General features: G+C 34.1%; 2 protein-coding genes across 4 annotated transcripts; both read left to right on the top strand.

Annotated features, from left to right (window-relative positions):
• Positions 1-216: 216 nt before the first annotated feature.
• On the top strand, positions 217-7728 carry LOC104905264 (uncharacterized). 2 transcript variants are annotated; one of them, XM_048640181.2, is made up of 4 exons: positions 217-399; positions 4128-4260; positions 4475-4765; positions 6050-7728. In XM_048640181.2, the coding sequence occupies exons 2-4, from the start codon at positions 4144-4146 to the stop codon at positions 6611-6613; spliced, it is 972 nt and encodes a 323-aa protein (XP_048496138.1). In that variant the 5' UTR covers positions 217-399; positions 4128-4143; the 3' UTR covers positions 6614-7728. The 2 variants fall into 2 exon arrangements, with proteins under 2 accessions (XP_048496138.1, XP_010692040.2); XM_010693738.4 differs by having other exon boundaries at positions 218-399; positions 4150-4260.
• A 1329-nt stretch (positions 7729-9057) lies between these two features.
• LOC104905265 (ATPase 7, plasma membrane-type) lies at positions 9058-24052 on the top strand. Of its 2 annotated transcripts, XM_010693740.3 has the most exons (21): positions 9058-9132; positions 9662-9781; positions 9903-10001; positions 10926-11063; positions 12501-12635; positions 14577-14756; positions 14913-15119; positions 15262-15381; positions 15551-15670; positions 15774-15896; positions 15983-16087; positions 16688-16832; positions 16947-17114; positions 17268-17506; positions 17627-17659; positions 18230-18311; positions 18424-18584; positions 19523-19735; positions 19813-19995; positions 21220-21404; positions 23818-24052. In XM_010693740.3, exons 1-21 carry the CDS (start codon positions 9097-9099, stop codon positions 23870-23872), a joined length of 2847 nt encoding a protein of 948 aa, XP_010692042.2. In that variant the 5' UTR covers positions 9058-9096; the 3' UTR covers positions 23873-24052. The 2 variants fall into 2 exon arrangements, with proteins under 2 accessions (XP_010692042.2, XP_057250717.1); XM_057394734.1 differs by lacking the exons at positions 9058-9132; positions 9662-9781; positions 9903-10001; ... (1 more) ...; positions 12501-12635; positions 14577-14756 and adding an exon at positions 14824-14850.
• The last annotated feature ends 406 nt before the right edge of the window (positions 24053-24458 follow it).

The following is a 24458-nucleotide window of genomic DNA, read 5'->3' as shown; positions in this document are numbered from 1 at the left end:
ATAGGGGTAACTAGTAAAAAACCCTTGTTAAAATAATATTGAAACGGATGAAGTATTAAATAGTTCCTCAGAAAATTTCCGAAAAACTACAAACATATAGTGATTAGTGCCAAAAACTATGGGCTGTGCGGCTGTGCCATCATACATTCATACTAACCCAATTATAAATAGACAAACTTCTTCAATCTTCAGTTATCATTTCTTTATACAATCCTGAATTCCTGACCTGAACCTAAAATGTAATAAAGCCCAATATAATTATTGAGTAAATCAAAGATAAAAAAAATCCCGTTCTCTCTCTTTAGTCTTTACTATTTATTGCGGAAAAGCTCCTGCAAGAATTTCTCTCTCCCGAGTCCTGACTCCTGAGTAAAGCATCTCCCGCTCTCCCAAATTAAGGTTAGTTAACAAATTTACTTGATAAGTATAAATTATTCACTTGTCTAATTTATACACCTTGTTAATAATATAATTTTATATCATTGATAATTGTATCATAATTAGTACGATACTCTATAGTAAAACCTTTGCTTTTGAAAGTGTTGGCCAAATAAATTTTGGTATATATTTTATTCATTGTTCAATTGCAGAAATTTTATCTTTGCAACTGTCCAACAAAAGAAATTGCAGAAATTTTTCTTGATTCGGAGCAGGTTTATAATTGCTTTAATATTAATAGAAAGAAGCATGTAGTTCTTGTCTTGGAGTTTGATAGTAATTTTCTTTTGTATCAAATTGTTTTATGAGTGTTTATCGAATAAACTATTTGTTGATCTCATAAAGATTCCATTTTGGGAGAAGGGTGTGTTGTATTCCATTTTGTTGATCCGCATTTTAAGTTCGAAAATTTTCCCTCAACTATAATTCACCCCCTCTTGTAGTTGGTCTAGTGTTCATACTCGAACAACAGGATGGTGTGATAATAGTTGAATATGCTTGTTGGGTATTTCGTGTGTTTTTGTTGTTTTAGTGTTCACTTCCGAACTTTCGTCATATTCCTTTTTCGTGTCGTAAAAAACGGTTCCTGTTCCAAATCAGTTTTTTTATTTACTTTGTTGTATTTCTATTGGTTATTTTTGTTTGTTTAAGTTAAATGAACACAATTTACCTATAAAGCCTTCTATCGATGCTCTTTTGTACTCCCTCCGTGCCCAAAATATAGGTTCCATTTCCCTTTTTTCACGGTAATTTATGCAAGTAAAATCTAAGAGGGGTAGTAGATTTTTTGTTTATTTAAATAAATGTATGTGAAAAGATGATTTTAAGAGAGAGAGAGTGGAGAATAATTGGTGAAAGAGCATTAATTGTAACATTTTGGTTGAATAAACAAAGGAAAAAACAAATTTCAAGAAGAAAATAAATGATGAGACACGGTTTTTCTAGACAAATTACAGAAAAATGTGGAACTAAATATGGAATTGGGAACTATATTTTGGGACACCCAAAATGGAAATGGGAACTATATTTTGGGACGGAGGGAGGATAAAATAAAGGACAAACCATTTACTTTCTAATACAAGTACAAGATGAAACAAAAACCATGATGTTGTGCAGAAGCTTTTAACGAGATAAAGAATTAATGAACAATTTACACAAGATTTAAACATGGTTCACTAACAAGATGCTAGCTATATCAACAGAACTGATTTTATTAGGTTTGGAAGAGAGAGTATAAGTTACATATTAATGATCTAAAGAGGCAGGAGTTAATAAGAAAGTTTATATAGTACCCTTCTAATTCACCTAAACAGAATGAGCCTAAACCAAACCTAAGACAGAGCGGTAAATTGAACTAAATACACCGAAAAGGTTCGAGGGTGTTGCCCCCACACCTCCACCAGGGTGTTTCAGGACTCGCTTACTCCCATGCTTGGTCAACTAAGCGCCTCGTGATTCATGGCATATTTCAACACATGATCTGTTAGTCATTCCTTAATTTATGTGAAAAATGCAATTCAAGAACTATATTATGGAATAGAGGGAGTATATCTCATTGAAGTCTGTTTTTGTGGGGGTAATGATTAATTCTATCAAGACTTCACACCCTGTTTTTTTTTCCTGAGTGTTGATAAACTAATTGTGGTCTCTTGTCTTTGAGGTCCCCCCTTTCAAATGGTTGCTTTTGCCAAACTTGGCCTCACTTGCTCTCACTAAGTTCTCATCACTGCGCTCAATCCCATGCTCTTGTCGTCAACAGGCAAGAGTTCCTCTTTTCACTTGAAAACTCTCTGCTTGCGCGCGCCTGCACCCTTGCCGTTAGATACGCAACAGTGCGCGGCATGCCATATGTCATATCATTCTGACTGTGAGTCTGTGATAGTTTGTTCCTGAGCTTAGTCGAGTGACCATCCCTGAGAGACGTTAGTCATACATGATAAGTAATAATGAAATATTTACCGTCGATGAAAGACTCGAGTGGCTTAAAGATGAGGTTGATGAGCTAACACAATAATGAGATGCATTGTGTGAAGAGCATTCTATTATCCACAAACAAGGGGAGACTGACCATCATAAGATAGAGATTACACTCATTAAAGCCGTGGGTAGAGGGAGTGTTGGTACAGTCATGCAGTGAGGATTAAGCTGCCCAAACTGTAGCCTTAAATTACGGTGGTGAGAGAGACTCCAGAGAAGTTGATGATGTCATTTTTGACATGGAGCAATACTTCAGAGTTTCTCAGCCTACTATAACCTCAAGATAGACATGACTACGATGTACCTGGTTGATGATGCAAAGCTTTGGCGGCGTACCAACTACCAAGTATGCCAATATCCAAGCAATAAAGGTATCACTAGGCACCTGGGATGAGTTTAAGAAAGAGCTCAAAGATCAGAGTTTCTGGGTACTTTTGTTGGAAACCAAGTTTCCCAAAGAATTTCAAACGAAAGAACTCTTTTCAAGAATATGTAAAGACTTGACAATGTAATTTCTGGGGAGTCCAGCAGATTTAGGTTCCCAAGCGACATCAACCAACATATGAACTCACCTATGCAACCTCCAAGTAGTTGTGACATGTCAGATTTCACTGCTTCCACATCCCTGAAGCAAGCTCTCAAAAGAGACACCACCTGAAGATATAAACTCGAGAGACTCAAAGTTAAAATCTAGGTTATCGACTTTCTTTCCTTTTGTTGTACACGTTAAGTGGGAGAGGATTTTTGGCCACCCCTTTTATTTTCTTGCGTCATGTTTTCCCTTATGCTTTATGTTTGTCTTGTGCTTTCTAGGCTTCATTCGTGTTCTTCTAGGCTTATAGTCAATGTCAATGTTTGTTGCCTTGTTGGGTACTTTGTGCACGACCCTTCTGTGTGACGTGATGCTAGTTTAGATCCTTATTTGTGTTCGTTGCTTCCTTTTTACATTTAAGCCTCAGTGTGGGGTTCTGATCAGTAATCAGAACTTTACACCCTTTGCTTTACACACGAGTTGTTGTTTCTGTTGCTTCTCGAAGCGGCTTTTGCTGGCTCGGCTCGACGGTCCCTGCTAAGCTCTCACTTAATGTGGTCACTCCCCAATAGCATCAGACTCATGCTCTCTTTTTTATTGCTACAAAGAACCACTGAAAGTTCTCCAAGTTCACCCACTTTTTCAAAATGATGACATTTTTCACTCTTATTTTGAGATATAGTAAAATTAACAAATATATTCCTAGTAACAGACCCTGCATTGGTGAATCGTGATGGCAAACTGATTCTTGCCAAGTCTACTAAGAGTTGGTCAGACAATCATTATGGGAAGGAGGGAGTATATGCTCCAATATGCTTTGAGCATGCATGCATTTTTAATCTAATTTTAGGAGACGAATGAGATACATCCCTGGGTACCTTTGTTGGGAACATAGCTCACGGAGCAATTATATTCTGGTGTTATATGCACTTTGAAATGTTTGTCTCTTGTATTAGGATTTGGAACTGGGTGCCTAAGTTTCAGCTATAAATTGTTTTTCTGTTGGAAATACAGAGATTTGAGTAACATAGTTCTAAAGTAATAATTGCTTTGGATTCGAAAGCGGTCTCAAATTCAACTAAGTAGGGGATATATGTGAGTTGCACTGCTGCTGATTGTAAAAGCTGTTTTCATTTGGAACTTTGTTAGTCCTCTCTGAAGCCTTTTTCTTTGCCTTTAGCGAAACTTCACTCTTTATGCAGATCTTCATGGATCGTTGGACTGGTATCTTAAAGGTTCCTCTGTGTGCAAAGGGTACAGCAAAGTGTAGAATAGCAGCGTCCCTCTGCATTTCACCTTCAAAAGCACTTCTTGTAAGTTATCTTACCAGAAGCTTAGCAAGTTGTTCATGCCCTCTTGATTTGACTAAGCTAATGAAAATTCATCAACCTTTCCTGTCATAAAAGAGTGTAGTTTGGGATGGGAATGATGCTAAGTCGGATATTGAAGGCTCTATCTTTCTTGAAATTTAATGTCCAACTCATATACTATAATCTATTTTGCATATGAAATTTCAATGGTATGCAGGTGCCTGCAGCAAATGCCATCCTCTTTAACGGAGATCGAGTTGAAGGGACTGGAAACCCAGTGATTGAGAGGCTGTCTGATATACAAAATATAGCTGATATTCTTGTATCAAAATTTGGAGCTTCTATCAATGCATGGGTTATTGAGGCCTCCACATACAACGGCCCCTTTGCTGTATACAAGGAACTTCTTCAGTCTTCTAACCAGAGGGGGGAGCCTCAAACTTACAGTCCTGATGGATTTCCGGCCTCCACATCAGTTGTTGCACTTTTATCGAATTTCCTTGAAGAGGTGTGTTCTGCTAATATGATGTAGATTTGAGCCTTAAATTTATTTCATTGTTTACAAATTAGTTAATTATGTTCCACAACAAGATTGCAGTTACCCCAATAATAAGTTGCAAACTTACTGTTGTCAATAGAGACTAACCAAATTCATTCATTTGTGAGTTACTTGTTTTAGTAGTTCACTATTTTTTTACATTCAGGATCTCCAATCTTTTATTTCTTCAGCATATGGTACCATTGCATGCTATTGTTTTATTAGCATCGATTCGTGTAGACCTTTTTTGCACTGTTGTGTGCTGTAGATCTGTGAAAAGCAAGCTTTGGAGGAAGAACATAGGAGATAACAGTGTAATCATATTGCGCTTCTTAGAGTTTTTCTCACTAGCTGCAGAGAGCACCTCATATCCAGTGGATCCATTGGATCCATTGATATATTGGATCCTTGTGGATTCTTGACTCTAGAACAGCCTTATTGAGCCTAACATTCTAGTGGACCACCAGTGATCAGATGTCTGATGAGATTTGTGAAACTTTCCATGGCTGCATTACACTGCATCCTTATGTGCTGTCAATCCGGTGGTTGAGGTGTTGGAAACAGTTCACCTTAACAAGAAAAAATTATTTTATCGTGAACCTGTGTGACTTGAGATTAAAATTGTAGCAATTCTTTGGAATGCAGTTTTGCGTGATTACTTTGACTGTGAATCATCAACCTGCCATTCTGAACTGTCGTGTGCTGTTTCAGAATTCTTTGGCTTGGCTAAGGGATGCCCTTTAGTTTACAATGCCTGCCAAACAATACTTGGATAGCATGATTGAAACTGATTATGGCCTAAACCCAACTTAAACAGAGAAATAACCAGCAACTGCAGTATCTAGAAACATCCCCTTGTGCACCAAATCAAGGTCTAGGGTTTTTTCATAGTTTTGGAAAAGATGTAAGACTTAGCGCCGTTTTTCCTTTCTATCTGTTCTTGTTTTTTAGGGTGAGGTAGAAGTAAAAGCTTTGTTCACAACAAAGTCTCTAAGACACTTGATCTGTGATGCATATGCTTAGCATATGTTTCAAATACTAGAGTACTTGTATCATTGATTATCAATACATAAATAACAATATCAAAGCATTACTTTCTGATGATAACCTTGATTTATGTTTATATATGTCTGCTCTGCAATCATTCATAGTTAAGCTACTCTGTTAAAAGATTGCTGAATTTTGATGCAGATACCTTGACTATATAGTCCTAGTGACATGCTTATCATTTTTCTTAATGAAATTTGTCTGCAGAGAGCAAAGATCATCCCTCACAAAGAACAGTACCAGGTCTCTGCAGAGCATACATCTTTTTGTCTTCCCAAAACATTTATTCTCGGTTTTAGCAAGGGCGGTGTAGTCCTTAATCAGCTAGTTACTGAACTCGGGTTTTCGTATGTCAAAGGCATGGAGGTTCCACCACAGTCGACGAGCTTCTCGAAGTCTGCGAGAAACCAGATTGTACCAGTTTCCAGAGAGAGCTTCATGGACAGCATAACCGAAATCCATTTTGTTGATGTTGGTCTGAATTGTCCTGGAGCTTATCTCACTGATAACACTGTCATTCAGAGATTAGCCGACTGGCTTATTGAGAGAGATGCAAAGATTCGGTTTATGCTTCACGGGACTCCTAGGCAGTGGAGCGATATAAGACGGCCTTGGATACGTGAAGAAAAGGATAAACTTCTTCAATTACTTAATTCTGTAGGGCGGAAGAGCAAGGGGAAGCTGGAAGTCTGTGAGAGAACTTATTTTGCTGAATTACTTCCTGACTTGCAGATGCATTTTGAAATAATTGAGAATTTAGTTGTCATTTGAGGTATCGGTGACAGAAGAGATCGCTTTTGGTTTGCAGTCTTGTGTTCATCATGTAAAGAAAAGGAGAAAATATAGAAGCAAAAAGCCATGTTTCATGGAAAATAGTGGAAATACAGAGTGATCAAGAATACTCTAATTTCAATGCAGTCTACCTTTGACTGTGACTCCTATTCTAACTCCGCTTGGGATGACTGGGTAAACTTCAATATCACTCAGGAGTCGGGATAAACACTGGCAAACTGTTTTTGTGGTTTGATTTTGGCACCTTAGGAGGTCGGAAACAATGTTAATGAAGTTATGATAACTCTCTTTTTAGCAGATTTCTTGTGGATATAGATGCAACTAACAGCGCTCTGCAGAAGCCAAGTTGTGAATATTGACCTCAATCAGCACATCCTCACTTGCACTCTGAAAGGGTACATCAAGCTCAACAGTGATGGCTGTTGGAAGGGTTTTCAAATGCAGGAGGAGATGGTTTACTGAGAAAAGAAGATGGCTCCTGGTAACCTGGTTATTCCCTCAAATTCATGGCGGAATCCTGAGCAGCAGCAGAACTCCTAACAACTAGGAATGGGCTCATATTTGTACAAGACTTTGGTATAACTCATCTTGAAGTGGAGACAGACGCCCAGGCTCTTGAAACCATGCTCGAAAACCTTGAAAACTTCCCCAATCATGAATTAGCAGTGATCATCAGAGATATTGGTGCTCTCTTAAAGAAGTACTAGAATGCCATTCTCCTTCCTGCTAGAAAGATAGCTAATGAGATAGCCAACAAACTAGCCAAGTTCAGAGTCTTAACTCTTAAATGGAGGAAAATAGAATGATCCACTTTGTCACTTCAAAATGTGCTGCTGAAGCCTTTGAGGATTTGGGACATAGTCCTAATCGTCTTTATGACACAATCAACAATTCGCTTCATTTTCAATTAGGACTTTCCCTTCCTGCTTCGTGTTTAAACTCTTGGAACGGAGTCCCTGTCCCGTTCCTGTATATGTTCAAAGACTTGGTTAATTGCGGTTAGCCCTTTTGTCACTTTAAAACTATCTGTCTTAGGCTGTACCCCTTGTTTAATGTTGTTCTCTTCTTTCTGTATAACAAACACTTTTGTCTAATTCAACTATTCACGGGATTTCGTCACCTAAACTGCGTTCTTTCTATGACCGGTTTGATTAGTGGTACTAAACAATGGTAATAATAATGTTTTTTCAAGTTCATATCTTGAAGTTAATAAAACCTCAATACTTTAAAATTCTAATGCTCCATTTATAAAAAAGAAGTAACATGGAATAATTAAGAATATGTCACACGAATATTCATATTGCGAGAGAAGCCTCTCAAGGATAACAATGGGACAACTTTTCAGATTACGATTTATAAACTGCCTCTTCAAGAATAATATGTTTGAGAAACTTCCTACATTTCAATTCAAATTTATTTTAATTCTCTCACTTTTTCTGAAAAACTTTTTTTTTTTTTTTTTTTTTACAAAGCATCTGGTAGTAGTGCCTAGCATTGATGAGTAATTAATTAATTAATTTAATTTTGATATTTAAAAGACTGTCATTTGACGTGGATTTTCTGTCAGTTGCAAGAATTTCTCATATGCGTTGATAGTGGGCCGGCTAATCTGCTACTTTCTCACTCAAATCCTAATCATAATATTTTTTTTCACATTGAAATTAAGAAAATTATTTTAAAAAAATTATAGAAGTTGCCCAATTCAACGTTAAGAAAATTTCAAATTTATGTATATATATATATCTGTCAAATCTAATTCATTCAAAGTTATTTATTTTTTTGAATTGTGAGAATTAGCTAATTCTCTCATTCTTTTAGGTTCATTTGCTCAATGTTAGCTTCATTTTTATGCTGAGAAATTAATCATAAATTTCAGCATTTCTCAATTTCAGGTAAATTTTTATCCTTGAACTTCTTTTCGAAAGTTAAAACTTACGTCAGTATCTCAATTTCAATTCAAACACGGAATTTGTTTATACTATAAGACAGGACAGAGGAAAAAAAAACGAAGTCTTTGTCTAAAGAAATGCGTTGAGAAAAGAGTTGAATTTAAGTACTACTTCTATTTGCTAATATTGAATGCACAAATTTGTTGCATTTAATACATATGTTAAAGTCTTGTTCGGTTACTTTGTTTCTTTAATTCTATCAAGTTTTTTTTTTCCTCTTAATGATGTGAGCTTAAAGATTGCAATTATGAAAATCCAGTCTTTGATTAGTTTTCCTTTTCATTAGAAGATGAGGCATTAATCAATGATCATGCAATTAATCTAAGACAAAAATAGAAATCATTAAGAGGATTTAACATGTACTACAATTATAATATAAAAAGGGTTCTACTTCTGTTCTCTTATTTTCATCTTTTAACTTATGAAAATATTACAATAGCAATGTTGTTGACTTCTTTTGGCAGATTTTGATCCAAAAATTTTGTAGGCGAAGAAAGTTTTGAAGTTTCAAACATGGAACCTCAAGAAGCCAAACCCGATGCTGATTTGGTAATATACTAGTACTCTCTATGTATCGTACTATTATAGTGAACCCTCTTCATTTTACCTTAAAAAAAAAGTCGTTTTATATTTTATAATATCTGTAATTTAGAATATCAAAATATTTGTCAATTTTAAATACTAGATGATATTACAACGTGCATTATGTTTCCAAAAATTACATATCATCAATGGAGTTAGTATATATTGAAATCGGAATTCGGAATATGCAAGTGAATGTTGAGTATATAAGCAGGGTCGACTTTTACCATGTTCAACATGTTTCATGGAACATAGCTCTTTAATTATAAAAGTCCCATAATAGAGAAAGTCTAAGTAGTAAAAAGAAAATGTTTATCTACTTTGGGCTACTCTTTTTTCATAATATGACTGTATGAAGTGAAGAATCATGAATGGATGAGTTACTACATTATTGAATTCTTCAAATATGAGTTCGCACAGGGCTTCTATATAATTCGAGACGGACCTGTGTATAGGTATGTATAATCATTTTGGTTTGTGTGTAATATGAGTGCAGGAAAATGTACCAATTGAAGAAGTATTTGGCAGTCTTAAATGTAATAAACATGGATTAAGCACTGATGAGGTTGAAAAGAGAATAGCAGAATATGGATATAACAAACTTGAGGAGAAAAAGGTTAGTGGTTGAAATTTATGATGACAGAAATTAGCAAGATTTTTCATTTGTTTACATTTTATTTGATTTTTTCCTAGAAAAATGAGATATCTTAATTTTGGGAAATAATGTTGATTGACAGGAAAATAAAATACTGAAATTCTTGGGGTTTATGTGGAATCCTCTATCATGGGTCATGGAAGCTGCTGCTATTATGGCAATTGCTCTTGCTCATGGAGGGGTAATTACTAATTACTTACTATTTTTTACTCTCTTTGTCTCTACTTCTCATGAAAGTTTAACCTAATGGATACAGGATACACATTGTTTGATTTTGATATACTATCTCTGTTTTTTTAGATGTAATATTTGATAATTTTAATAAAAAAATAGAGGAAGTATTACATTAATAATCGCTAGAATTTAATAAATTATTTTTTTCCATTTTGTTTAGAACGTCTCAACCATAGTCAGAAATTTGACCGTAAATTCTCAACAATATACTTTAAATATTCATGTGGATACTTATTAGTTTTATTTTAATGTGTATTTTTAAAATATTTACTAATGCAAAATTAGAGTTAGTAACTATCAAATATATACATTCCAAATCGTAAAAGAGCAAGAAAATTAAAACAAAATAGAGAATAAGTATCTTGATTACTTTATTTGAGATGGGTTAGTTTTGAAAATCGAGTTTTCTCATATGAATATGTTTTATCTTTACCTCAAAAACTTAGTAAATAATTGTGTCAATTCGGACTTTTTTTCATAATTAAGAGAAAGGGAATGGGAAAATTATGTTCTTGCTAGCATGTTTTGTTACTCTATAGTTAGTCATATTACATTTTATTAAAACAGAAAAAGTTGTGTGTTCTTTATCATGTTGACTACTTATATAAAGGTACAAGTTTTTGTAATAAAATGTGTGGTTCATACACTATAATGTTGTATAGTTTGATAGTAAGTTAACAACTCCTCTATTTCCCCTGCTTTCCTATACTATCTAGTAGTATTAGTTAATAACACATGATTTTCTCTTCATATATAATTAAAATTCAGAAAGTATAGGACTATACACTATAGGAGAGTTAAATTTGGGCATGACAAACTTTTATGGTTTTCGAAAATGAAGGAAATTGTATTTTTTTTGGGATAAAAACAGGGAAAAGGTCCAGATTACCCAGATTTCATAGGAATAGTAGTGTTGCTGCTCATAAACTCAACAATCAGTTATATAGAAGAAAACAATGCTGGCAATGCAGCTGCTGCTCTTATGGCGCGTTTGGCCCCAAAAGCTAAGGTATGATACTCTATCAGAGCAACTCCAATGGTTGCTTTTAGGTCCTAGCTTGCAATTTTCCAAAAGTTAGAGCTACTAGCTCTATTGTTGGAGAGAAAACAAGCTTATTGCTTTGTGAAGCCAAGTAGCTCCACAAAGCTACTTGCTTTGTCAATTTTTTTCGGGCCCCACTTTCACTTTATTCTTTCAAATTAAAAATTGTTATATGGTGATGACATGTGGGACCTAAAAAAACTACAAGTGGTTGTAGTTTTCCAATGGAAAAGGTTGTAGCTTAGCAATGTTGTAGTTTGGAAATCTGATGTGGCACACAAAGCTATAAGTAGTTGTAGCTTGCCATTGTGGGTGCTCTCACTGGCTTTAACTAAACTAACTAAATTTTTAATATGCGTAAAAGTGTTTTACATGTCTTATAATTTGAAGCGGAGGGAGTGTTAATCTTTTTCGTGTAATTTTAATTGATAATCACTAATTTTTTTATTATTTTTGTGGTTGAATTTCGACTACAAAAGGCTCTTTAACTGCAACGAATTATATAAAAGTTTCAAATTTTTTTTTATAGTTTCCCCATCCTGAAATACATGAAACGCTTCTCACTTATATATGAGAGCTTTATGAGAAAGCGTTTCATTTCTTTAAGAGCGGAGGAAGTATAAGATTTCTAGCGACCTTATCATATTTTTATTTCATCAATATAGCTTAAAAGTAATATAATGTAAGAATTTGATTCTAAAAACCATAAAGTATTTTATTTTGAGACGGAAAACATAATATAACTAATTCTTTTATCGATGAAACGTACTTTAAAGCAGATGGAGGGACAAAAAGAAATTGCATCCATTTTTTTCACTGAGGAGGTTTTATGAATTAGATACTTTTCCTCTTTGATAACTAAGAAAATTTATGAAGTTATATACTCCATCATTGTTGAATTATATAATTTTATTTTTATTTTATTTTTTTTTTAAGGATGAGGAACTAGCTCATGTGGTAGAGCACTCCCCTCTGATCCTTGAGGTCAGGGGTTCGATCCTTACCCCCCAGCATTATGTTGGGGTATTTCCTTAGCATGCTTTACCATCCAGAATTTCCCAATTTAAAAAAAAAAAAATTGTTGAATTTTTTTTGACATCAAGAAAATGTGTATTAATGAAAACTTGGAGTACAGCCTAATACTAATACAACTAAACAGAAACAACTGACACTAACAAGAACTACACTAACTCTTACATACATATTAAAGAAAACACTAACTAATTTGTGTTCAGTTGGAAAAAAGTTTATCATCGTTGAAATTTCTTGAGGCACAAAAATTTGGGAGATCAAGATGGAAGAATGTGTCATATATTTTTTTTTATAATCATTAAGTTGTTGATTTATTAATGACTAAGCATATTACTAATGAATGATTGGGTAATAAAAAAACAAAATAAGTAGGTCCTGAGAAATGGGAGCTGGGATGAAGAGGATGCAACAATGTTAGTGCCAGGAGATATTGTTAGTATTAAACTTGGAGATATTATACCTGCTGATGCACGTCTTCTTGAGGGAGATCCTCTCAAAATTGACCAGGTAATATGTTTTTCAATATTCTATCTTAATTCTTTTTGTAAACTTGTTATTATGTTTAATTTATTTCTCAGCCGGCCAAGTCAAGAAAGTGCCATGCAACTACAATATGTCTTTCCTTTTCTTACTTAAAATCATATCAATCAAGATGTAAATTTGATAGTAGTATGGAGTTTTGACAACGAAAGACCATGACAAGCACGTTACAAGAATTATTTTTTCATTCATTTTCGTGTGACGTAATAAGTTCAACCTAGTCTTGGTTATTGGATGGGTCAGGATAGATTGTTATAGATTGAGCTAACGAGTTGAGTTATGCATGTTCATGATGAATGGGTTAATGTAGGTCGAAAACGAGCTAGTCAATATAAAAGTAAGGATGCACGAATTCGAAACGAGAGATAAATGAGAGAAGTAAGTAATATAGATAAATGAGAGAAGTAAGTAATATGTGAATTTTATACCATTGTTGTTTTCTTTTGTAAAAAATACTTCAAATTGTATTGTTCTCTCCATGAGTATTTATTTTACTTATTATCATACCTAATAACATAATTATAATTCTACCACGTTAAATAACATGTGCAACGCATGATTCATGACCTACAAAAACTTGTATCTTTTCATTTAACTCAACCTTATAATTGAGCCACATCTTGAACTGAGTTAAAGAACAGATACATCTGATCAGATGTTTGATAAAGACTAAAATGATCTAAGACAAAGTATTAGAATAAGGCCACACATCCCGAAAAAGGCAAATCTTGCTAAATCAGACCCTAGTTTGAGATGGAGATGGGTGTCCGAACTTAGGTAGATTACTTTTTGGTGGTGCTCCGTAAAGTGTTATTTGGAGGAATAGATTGAGAACGATTTTACACTTTTACAAATTGCAAAGAGGAAAAGTAGGTGTATCAATGATTCGAGTCGAGTTCGAGTTAAGTCGAGCTCACTCGAGTCGAGTCATAACCGAGCATTGACCGAGTCGAGCTTTAACAAAGTAGATTTCGAGTAGCTTGCAAGTGTCTCACGTTAAATGCTGCAACAATAAGGTAGAAAATTGTTGAATTTAGGTATTTTGCTATTGATAATTGGGTATTCGAGTTTTGCACGAGTTTTCGAGTCGAGTATCGAATTGCTCAACTCGACTCACCAACATCTCGAGTCGAGCTCGAGTTCAATTCCAGCTCACTCAAGTCGAGTTTTGACCAAGTCGATCTCGAGTAGCTCGCGAGTTGTCTCATCTCATCTATACCCCTAAAGGAAAGCATGTTAAATACTTCTATATGCTAATTATTTTTTAGGATAGATTTAGGAGTATTTCCTAAATATATCTATATAGAAGTGTTTCTTTGATACTAGATTTTTTTTCCTCCAACCGCAACGTGCGTATTACTGCTATTTACTATTGCGGGAGGGTGTTAGGATAGTTTTAGGAGTATGTCCTAAATCTATCCTAACATTATTTGTGTGATAAATCTATTCTTTCCCAATAGTCCTTGTGGATCATTTTATACAAAACAAAAAACAAATACTTCTATATGCTAATTACTGATACTTGTAATACTTTTACCTACTGCACCTAAAAAACAAAAGCTTATATCTAAATTTTTGTGTACTCTTTACTGATTTTGTTGAATGTATTTGAAGATTTACAATTTATCTAGACTTAATGCAGCTTTTTGTTAAAAAAAGTTGAAACTTATTTGAACTTAATTATTATTAAAAACTATCCAAGCTTATTGAAACTTCCCTTGACTCATCTTTCCTAACACGGTATATTTTAAGGTGAAGAGAATGCATCCTCAATTATCTATTATCATCTATTAGTCAAGTCTGTTAATCATACAATTTTTATCACCCAATCTCCAATTGATTTGATCTTTGGTTCTTTTTTTTTGATGTTGAAATTTCCTGACATTAATTCCCTAAACAATGTAACAGTCAGCACTTACAGGAGAGTCACTTCCAGTAACAAAACAGCCAGGAAGTGCAGTTTACTCAGGCTCAACATGTAAGCAAGGTGAAATTGAAGCAGTTGTTATTGCTACCGGCATCAACACATTTTTTGGCAAGGCTGCTCATCTTGTTGAAAACACTACTCATGTTGGCCATTTCCAAAAGGTTTGTAATGTTTTAGTATTGTTGTTGTTAAGAATCTCATTGTTGAGATTAGTATTTTTTTGAAAACACTACTCATGTTGGCCATTTCCAAAAGGTTTGGTAATGCTCCAAAATTGTTGTTGTTAGATCATTGTTGAGATTAGTATTCTTTTGCAGGTTTTGACAGCAATTGGAAACTTCTGCATATGCTCAATCGCTGTTGGAATGCTGATCGAAATCATAGTTATATACGCGTTACATGCAAGGCCATACCGAGTTGGTATAGACAATCTCCTTGTGTTGCTTATTGGTGGGATTCCTATTGCCATGCCTACTGTTCTCTCTGTCACAATGGCCATTGGCTCACATCGTTTAGCCCAACAGGTCAGTTGCCCTTTTCTTTTCTGCATTTCAATATTGATTATTATGTCAAGCTCGCGTTTAGTTGTCCTACATTGAAGAGTGGTTAAGGAGCTTAGAAACTTAAAACTTCATGAGTACGTTCAATAATTTGTCTCACTGGCAGGGTGCAATTACAAAGAGAATGACTGCAATTGAGGAAATGGCTGGCATGGATGTGCTTTGCAGTGACAAAACTGGCACATTGACACTTAACAAGCTTACTGTTGATAAAAATTTAATTGAGGTTTGTAGATTTTCTTAACTGATCACAAATTTAATTAGCAGGTCGGATGTGTTTGTATACGAAAGAGATTGATTATGTAATTACCCTGGTGTGTACTAACCTCGCAATTAAATCCTACAAGTACATAGAACAACTAAACTAAAACCACTAGTTTGGCTTATAATTGCAGGTATTTGTCAAAGGTGTTGATAAAGACATGGTAGTGCTAATGGCAGCAAGAGCATCAAGATTAGAAAATCAAGATGCTATTGATACTGCTATTGTAGCAATGTTGCCTGATCCTAAGCAGGTATAATTTCTATCTATATAGTATTATATGATGTTACAAGGATTAATTAACACTCTTACTTAATTATTGGAATTTGATCAATAATTTCATTTTATGTTCATAGGCAAGAGCAGGTATTAAAGAGGTTCATTTCCTTCCATTTAATCCGACTGATAAAAGAACAGCGCTAACTTACATCGATGAAGCTGGTAAGATGCACAGGGTTAGCAAAGGTGCACCAGAACAGGTATAAACATTGTCAAGAAAAATAAAGAAAAGAGCATCAAGATCTGCATTTTTGCCTTATTTTTCGATATTAATCTTAATGTACAGATTTTAGAGTTGGCACATAACAGATCAGCAATCGGACCTAGAGTTCATTCAGTGATTGACAGTTATGCCAATCGTGGACTTCGATCCCTTGGTATTGCTTCCCAGGTAACCAACATTAGTAATATCTAACTTTCAATCGCTTGCAATGAATCGAAAATCATGTTGTTTGGATTAGTTAATTGTATATATGGACTGTGTGAACAGCTCGTCTCTATGTATCCTAACACTTTACCACACAGAGATTGTGATTAGCTACTAGTTAAATAAGCTTAATGCAGTTTCTACTATGATCAGATACTTGTAAACTGTAATAGCTCTCTTTCAAGTGTCCAATGGTGGTTCGCAATCTAAACTCTATAGATGGGAGCATACAAGTAACATATGTAATAAAGTATAAATCTATTCCTGGGGCCTCAACCATCAGTTTAAGCTTTTGGTTGAGTTGGTCCTTTGACATGGTATCAAAAGCTAGCGTGACAAAAAGGTCACGAGTTCGAATCTCATCCACCCCTCCTTTCCCAATGGAATATTTAGTCAGGTATGAGGGAGACTTGTGCTACATCCTCTTGCATGAGAGAGCGTGATAGAGTATAGATCTATTCCTGGGGCCTCAACCATCAACTTAAGCTTATCTTCGAGCTTAGAATCTAAGCGTTGCTTTAACTTCCACAGTGAGTGAGTTCTAATTTTTGCTACTCTGTGTAGGAAGTGCCTGAGGGTACCCAAGAGAGCGCAGGTGGTCCTTGGGAATTTGTTGCTCTTCTACCACTTTTCGACCCTCCTCGTCATGATAGTGCCGAAACTATCAAAAGGGCTCTCGACCTTGGTGTCAGCGTAAAGATGATTACAGGTTGATTATCATATATATTAATGGACATCTAACAAATGTGAATTATTATTAGTACAAGTTAAGAAAACAGATTAATGAACAACTTTTTGCTTGTTATAATAACAAAAATAACAGGGGATCAGCTTGCAATTGCGAAAGAAACAGGAAGGAGGCTTGGAATGGGAACAAACATGTACCCATCTTCAACTCTTCTGGGTGAAAATAAAGATGGGGAAAATCCTGATATGCCACCAATCGACGAACTTATCGAAAGTGCTGATGGTTTTGCTGGAGTTTTCCCTGGTAACTAACTAACTGTTAGTTCTTCAAAAGCTCAAATAGTTAAAGAATATGGTAAAAAAGATAGGTGGTTTGGCAACATATATGTTTGGTCAGACCGTGTGACATAAGACTAGTAAATACAATGTCGAATTAAGAAGTGTGGTTATATTGCAGAGCACAAGTACAGAATTGTAAAGAGATTGCAAGAGCGAAAGCACATAGTTGGAATGACGGGTGACGGAGTGAACGACGCGCCGGCGCTAAAGAAGGCTGATATTGGCATCGCAGTTGATGATTCAACTGATGCTGCAAGGAGTGCTTCTGACATTGTTTTAACTGAGCCAGGGCTTAGTGTTATTATTAGTGCTGTGCTTACAAGTCGAGCTATTTTCCAAAGAATGAAAAACTACACGGTAAATTTCTTTGCTTTTCTCATAGAGAAAAGAGGATAGATCAATAACTCAATGTAAGTTGAATGCATTTCTAATCATAGTATGAATCCTTATGCAGTGCTTTCTCTTTTCTCTTTACAGATCTATGCAGTGTCCATAACCATTCGTATTGTGGTACGTATAAATTATGATGCTCTACTAATTGATTTGTAGTCAAAACTGAACTAATTAATGGAGTTTAATGGGTAAAAGATTTCATTTTATCATTAATAATGGTGCACTGAAAGCTGAAATTATAGTAACATTTTGGAAATTAAATTATTTTCATGAGGGTATTTTGGGCCTAATTATTGATTGAAAATAGAAATAAGACTTTGGGATATATTATAAGGAAACCATACTTATATTATGAGACGGAGGGAATAGTAATCAATAGTGTTCAATATACTATGCTCATTTTAAGTGGTTGTGATATCATTCTAGTGGATATATATTCCGGTACTTAACATCTTACTCGTGGCCAACCAAGGATGTCTTAGCCTAGTGGTTAAGATTAAAGTGTTGTGAACGATAGGTCATAAGTTCGAATCTCCATTCTCGTTCTTTGTACTTTGTACCACTTTCGTGGCTCATATGGATTAAAAAAAAAAAACATCTTACTCGCAGCAATTAATGTCATACCAAAGTAGTAACTTATGAATTCGTGCAAAAAACTAACCTAACTATAATTTAATTGTTTCGCAGTTGGGATTCATGTTGCTGTGTGTAATTTGGAAATTCGATTTCCCACCTTTCATGATTCTAGTCATTGCAATTCTCAATGATGGTAAGTTGACGAGTAGTAATTGCTATATTACATTCTAATGCCAAGTTATGTTTTTCAACTGGCGTAATTAATGATTAATTAAATTTAAGTTCAATAATTTCATGTAATTTAGGTACCATAATGACCATTTCGAAAGACAGAGTAAAACCATCTCCAATGCCAGATCGTTGGAACCTCAAGGAAATATTTGCCACAGGAATTGTCCTTGGTACTTACCTTGCTGTCATGACTATTGTTTTCTACTGGGCTGCTTATGACACCAGCTTCTTCGCGGTAAATTTTAATCCTCCTACATTAACTTTTTGTTAAAAGCAACAAGTCTTATCTATTTTCTGTTCAAATCAACACCGATTAATAGTAGAGGTGGATCCAGAAAAAAAATTTAGTAGGGTCAAAGCGTAATTATTAAATTTTATCGGGGTTAGATGGTCAATTTTTTAGGATAATTTTTTAAAAATCGAAATTTTTAAAGAGAATTTTTGCAATTTTACCAATTCAAATGGGTCAAGTGACCCTTAGTTTTTACATGCATCCGCCATTGGTTAATAGTTTTGTTGCTTGAATGTTAGATACAGTACGAAATTGTAATATACTCTTATTTGTACACAATGACTCCTCTTTTTTTTATGTAATAGAAGTCGGAACTTAATGTCGAAAGCCCATGAAAAACTCGCTGTCCCATTTCACATTGGAAACGATGAAATAAATTAAACCAACTTATATACTTGCGAGGTTACTCTTTGTACTTCATACGTTCCGAAATAATAGAAGTCGGAACTTAATGTCGAAAGCCCATGAAAAACTCGCTGTCCGATCCCATTTCACATTGAAAACGATGAAATAAATTAACCAACTTATATACTTGCGAGGTTACTCTTTGTACTTCATACATTCCGAAATAAATGCAACAAATCCATTTTTACGCATCATTATTTTGATCACAAATATCTATAATTACATATGAGTAAAAATTACAAAAATTACATTTATGAACGTATGTCACGATATGAATATATCAAAATCCTACTTGAGTATGTTTTTCATTATGTATAAATTACAAATCTTAGTCAAAGTGAAAAATTTAAATAGTGAAAAAAGTAAATTTGTTGCATTCAACTGGGAAAGGAGGAAGTATTAACAATTGGTTTCGAGATTAATCATCTTCTACATATTTATAGTTGTTGTATAATGTAATGTTATAATGTGCGCAGGAAAAATTTGGCGTAAGAGATTTAAATCAATTTAAACACGACATGACAGACGTAGAAGTTGCGAAAGATCTAAAGGAAAGAATGGCATCAGCTATATATCTTCAAGTTAGCATTATAAGTCAGGCACTTATATTTGTTACTCGAGCAAGAGGTTGGTCTTTCACTGAAAGACCTGGATTTCTTCTTGTAGTCGCCTTTCTCATTGCTCAACTAGTAAGCAATATTTTAAGTTTCATTTAATTGTCATTTCTTTCACTTTTAAATGTATTAATTATAATTATGAAATGCAGATTGCAACTGTAATCTCGGCTACTGTAAGTTGGGATTTGGCTGGAATTAGAGCAATTGGATGGGGTTGGAGTGGAGTAATATGGTTATTCAACATTGTGACATACGTGTTTCTTGATCCTTTAAAATTCGCAATTAGATATGCTCTTAGTGGAAGAGCATGGCGTCATATGTTCAATGAAAAGGTAATATTATTAATACCTTTATATTTTATCTTTTTGAAAAGCATGATCACAATCCTCGGTTTCAAATTATTCGCTACACTTTAAATATGGATATTTTGTATTACTTGTTATACTTCTTTCTTATTCCTTATAAGTTACTCCCTCTGTTTTTTTTTTTATCATTCCTACTTTTCTGTGCGCGTCTTCCAATGCGCGTTTTAAAACTTAAATATCTTTCATTATATATTAGTAAAAATTATAACGATTGAATATTAATAAAGTACTAATTGAGACGAATCAAACAAGACCCCACATGACTATGTTTTTTCTTATAAATGGAGAACATTTGAGAAGATTCTCTCTATGCATGAATAGTGTCAAGATTCCAAGTGAGAAAGATAAAAAAAAACAGAGGGAGTATAAGTTTAAAGGTGTCATTTTACCAAACTACTTTTACTTAGAAGAATAAAACCTACCTATTAACAATAATTAACTAAGGTGGTGTATGTCGTCCTCTCTTTTTTTTTCACCATATATGCATTTTACTTGATAAAAGTGCAAGTGGTCCCTTCCTTCATGATCACATACCCCTAACACAACTAATTTAACACTAAGAAAATTTGCATTGTGAACCGTCAAAAAAGAAATGTAGCAAGCTTTTTGAAACGGAGGAAATAAGTTGTATAAGTCATTACCGATCGAAAAATAGTGTTCAAAATAATAACTAGGGGGAAATACCTCTACTTTACATGATTACATCTTGGTACCCTTATATGCAAACAATGCTTATTGTTAGTATAAGTTACTCAAAAAATGTTTGATTAAGATTAAAATTTGTATACATATATATTATGTAATCCATTCTACAGAAAAAAAAAAAAGAAGACTCATGGTCTAGTTTGGAAAATTAAGAGTTGATTAATTTAGATGTTGAAATTGGACTCATTTTAGTTTAAGTCAGTCAAAAAATCGAACTTGAAAAGAATTTAGATTGGTAATAGACTATAAATTACAAAGAGCGAATTTAGTTTTGGATATTAACCTACTCAAGTTTAGTTTTAAATGCAACAAATGAATATTTTATATCTTATAAAAAACACCCATTTATTGCATTTAAAATGAAACGGAGGAAGTAAAAAAAAACCAACATTACATTTACAAATTACAGCCCTAGTGATTGTATGTACATGCTATGGACACACATAATGGTAATAGACTAATGGTAATGTTAATGGGTTGATACAGACTGCATTCACAGACAAGAAGAGCTATGGAAGGGATGAAAGGGAGGCAGCATGGGCGGCTCAAACATGGACCCAACGTGGTGAGAGAAAGTCTGCAGAGATGAAGTCATTGTTCAGTGAGAGGAGCTCTTTTAGAGATCTTAATTCCATGGCTGAAGAGGCTAAACGAAGAGCCGAGATTGCCAGGTTTTTTCTTCCTTCTAAAACTATGAAATTGTGATTATTTATATTATAATAATTTAATTTGAAATATTTCATGGAACTGAATCAAACAAGAATTTTTATGTCGTCCCTAAAGATGTTTTAGGTTGGCCCTGATTGAAGGGCATTCCTAAGTTTTCTCCCATAAGTGCGGTTGAATTAGGCTATTAATCTTTGACTTTGAATTTTTAGATAAAAGAAATGGGTAATTACTTTAGGAGATGGAGTAGGTAACAATTTAACAATTATAACAAAAGGTGTTAATGATGTTTCTTTGGTTATGTTTAGTTCACCTGAAATTTTTTTATCTGAACTTATCTGATTTGATCTGATCTGATATGAACTTATTTTTTCTGATCAAATCTGATTTACAAGATCTTATTTTTTAGATTTTTCTCAATATATAAGAAAAAATATAGTCATGTGGGGTCTTGTTTGATTCGTCTCAATGAGTACTTTATTAATATTCAATTATTATAATTTTTACTAATATGTAATGAAAGATATTTAAGAGTAATAATGATTTTTAAATATAAGCATGATCTGAACTGATCTGAACTTAGTTTTTCTGATCTGATCTGATTAAATCTGAAATAAGAAAAAATAAGGTGAACTGAACATAGCTTTAGAGAAATATATTCGCCTTTGATAGTAAAGGAATTTGACGAGTAACTTTAATGGTAATGAATTCTCCTTATTTGTTACTTTCCCCTCTTTTTTAAGTAACAAAATCTATTATTTGGTGATTATGGTTATCGTTTATTTTCATTCCTTGGGTTGAACCAAATTAGATTACCAAACACTCAATAAAAAGAACCATTTTTGTTACCATTTTCTTCCTCTATTTATGTTCGTTCCATTTTCATTCCATATCTTGAACCAAATTAAATAATCCCTTAGAGAATACTTAATATTGACGATATACTTAACCAAAGGTTCCAACATCCTCACCATCATTGAACTACATTATTAAAGCCAAACTCAAAAACTCTATAAACAAATAAAGAACGAAGAAGGATGAGATCATGAGATAATCTGCTCATGTATGAAGCAGTAATAACGCAACAATATTGAGACGTTGGTAGCTCAAGTTAATGGCTCCACCTTTTTGTATTATATTCTGGTGTGTCCTCACATTACTCTATTGCAATTTGCAAGGCATATATACTAGGAAACCCTTCTCTAGGTCATAAATCCTAAGAAGATCCTTACGCATGATCCTAGAAAAGAAAAAAGTCTAAATATTAACTTTACTAAGGTCATGTGCACATCACATGATTCATACACTTCTATTTTCCTTTACACCCCCTCTCAAGATGAGGTTAAGAAGGATTGAACACTATCATCTTGCTTAGAAGCCTGCCATACTGATGAACATGAAGTGTCTTAGTTAGGACATCAACTATATGCTCCCTTGATGGTACATAGAAAGTTTGGATAGTGCCTTGTTTAACTATCTCCCTTATTAAGTGGCAATCTACTTCTATATGCTCGATCCTCTCATGATAGACAGGATTTGCAGCTACTAAAAGTGCAGCTTGATCATCACACTTTAAATGCAGCAGCAGGAAGTTTCTTGAGGCCAAGATCCTTCTAGAGAGACATCAACCAAGTGATTTCACAAGTTGTTGGGGCCATTAGAGGGATTTTCATAGCTTCTTCCAGTGTCTATAGCCCGCAATTCCTGTTAATTGTGGGTCTACTTTAAATGATTTAGGTCCATTAGAGGGATGCATATACATGGGACTATTACATTCAATGGTAGTTTTTGAAATTTCTCCATAAAGATGAATACACAAGCCACTAGCCATAACTCATGCACAGATGAAAGATAAAAACTTTAAACTATTTTCAGCACTATAAAGCTATAAACTTTAATCAATAGATTCTCAATTACCTTTCAAAAGCTCTGATACCATGTAAACATATAAAGAACAAAGAAGGATGAGATAATTTGCTGATGTATGCAGCAGTATAGCGTAATAATATTGAGAGGTTGGTAACTCAAGTTGACGGCTCCACCTTTTTGTATTATATTCTGGTGTGTCCTTACATTACTCTATTGCAATTTGCAAGGTATATATAATAGAAAACCTTTCTCTAGGTTATAATCCCCAAAAAATATCCTTACACATGATCCTAGAAAAGCCAAAAAAATTAACTTTTCTAAGGTTATGTGCACATCACATGTTTCATATACTTCTATTTTCCTTTACAAACTCTAGATTATGTAAAAGAAAGATCGAAGCCAAACTCATCCTCATTCCTCACAGACGGTGGCGAAACATGATTTCGATTAAAACCAAACTCCTCATCATCATCGAGGATTGTAATTCGTTTATTTGGATTAAGTTGACGATCAACATATAGCTTACCATATTGTATTTTGTTGTTTCAGGCTAAGAGAACTCCAAGGTGGGAAATCACATACTGATCCCAGTTCAAGTAATTGAACATATATATTGGAATAGAGTGATTCGTGTGCATCTCTAATTTACCTCCTTTTTTTTTTTGAGGGGATCTCTAATTTACCTTAACTACGACGGGATGAATGGATTACCCCAAACAGACAAATATAACTTCAATTATTAATTATTATTATACACTTGAAGTTTGTAGTATCATTTATTCTATATTTTTTACTACCCTATCTTTGTTTTTCTTGTTTCTGATATTGATTTTAGAGGTGATTTTGGTGCTGTGAAAGAAGAAATCTGTACTCCATCATTAGATCATTCTTACAAGTCCTCAGCCAAATATTACTGGTGTAGAAAAAAATCCTTCTCTTTAGATCTAACAAAAAGTAATACTATATTCGTCATGTCTAATGAGCCAAATTAATATCCCTTTCAATTTACTTACAACATATGGACCTTGAGTTCGTTTTTGGAGAGACAGGTCTCACGTTAGTGTTAACGTGACACAGTTGATGTCATACCGACATCATGCGCGTGCATTAAACCAGCACTAGAATTAGTTAAGCGCTTGCACCTATTAGTTATGCTAACTTTAAATTGCTTCTGGGTGAATTAGACAATT

The sequence above is a fragment of the Beta vulgaris genome, chromosome 1 (genome assembly GCF_026745355.1).
Source record: "Beta vulgaris subsp. vulgaris cultivar EL10 chromosome 1, EL10.2, whole genome shotgun sequence".
In the NCBI taxonomy this organism is placed as follows: domain Eukaryota; kingdom Viridiplantae; phylum Streptophyta; class Magnoliopsida; order Caryophyllales; family Amaranthaceae; genus Beta; species Beta vulgaris.
The sequence above is the reverse complement of the archived record's forward strand: the minus strand, read 5'-3'. Positions and strand labels throughout refer to the sequence as shown.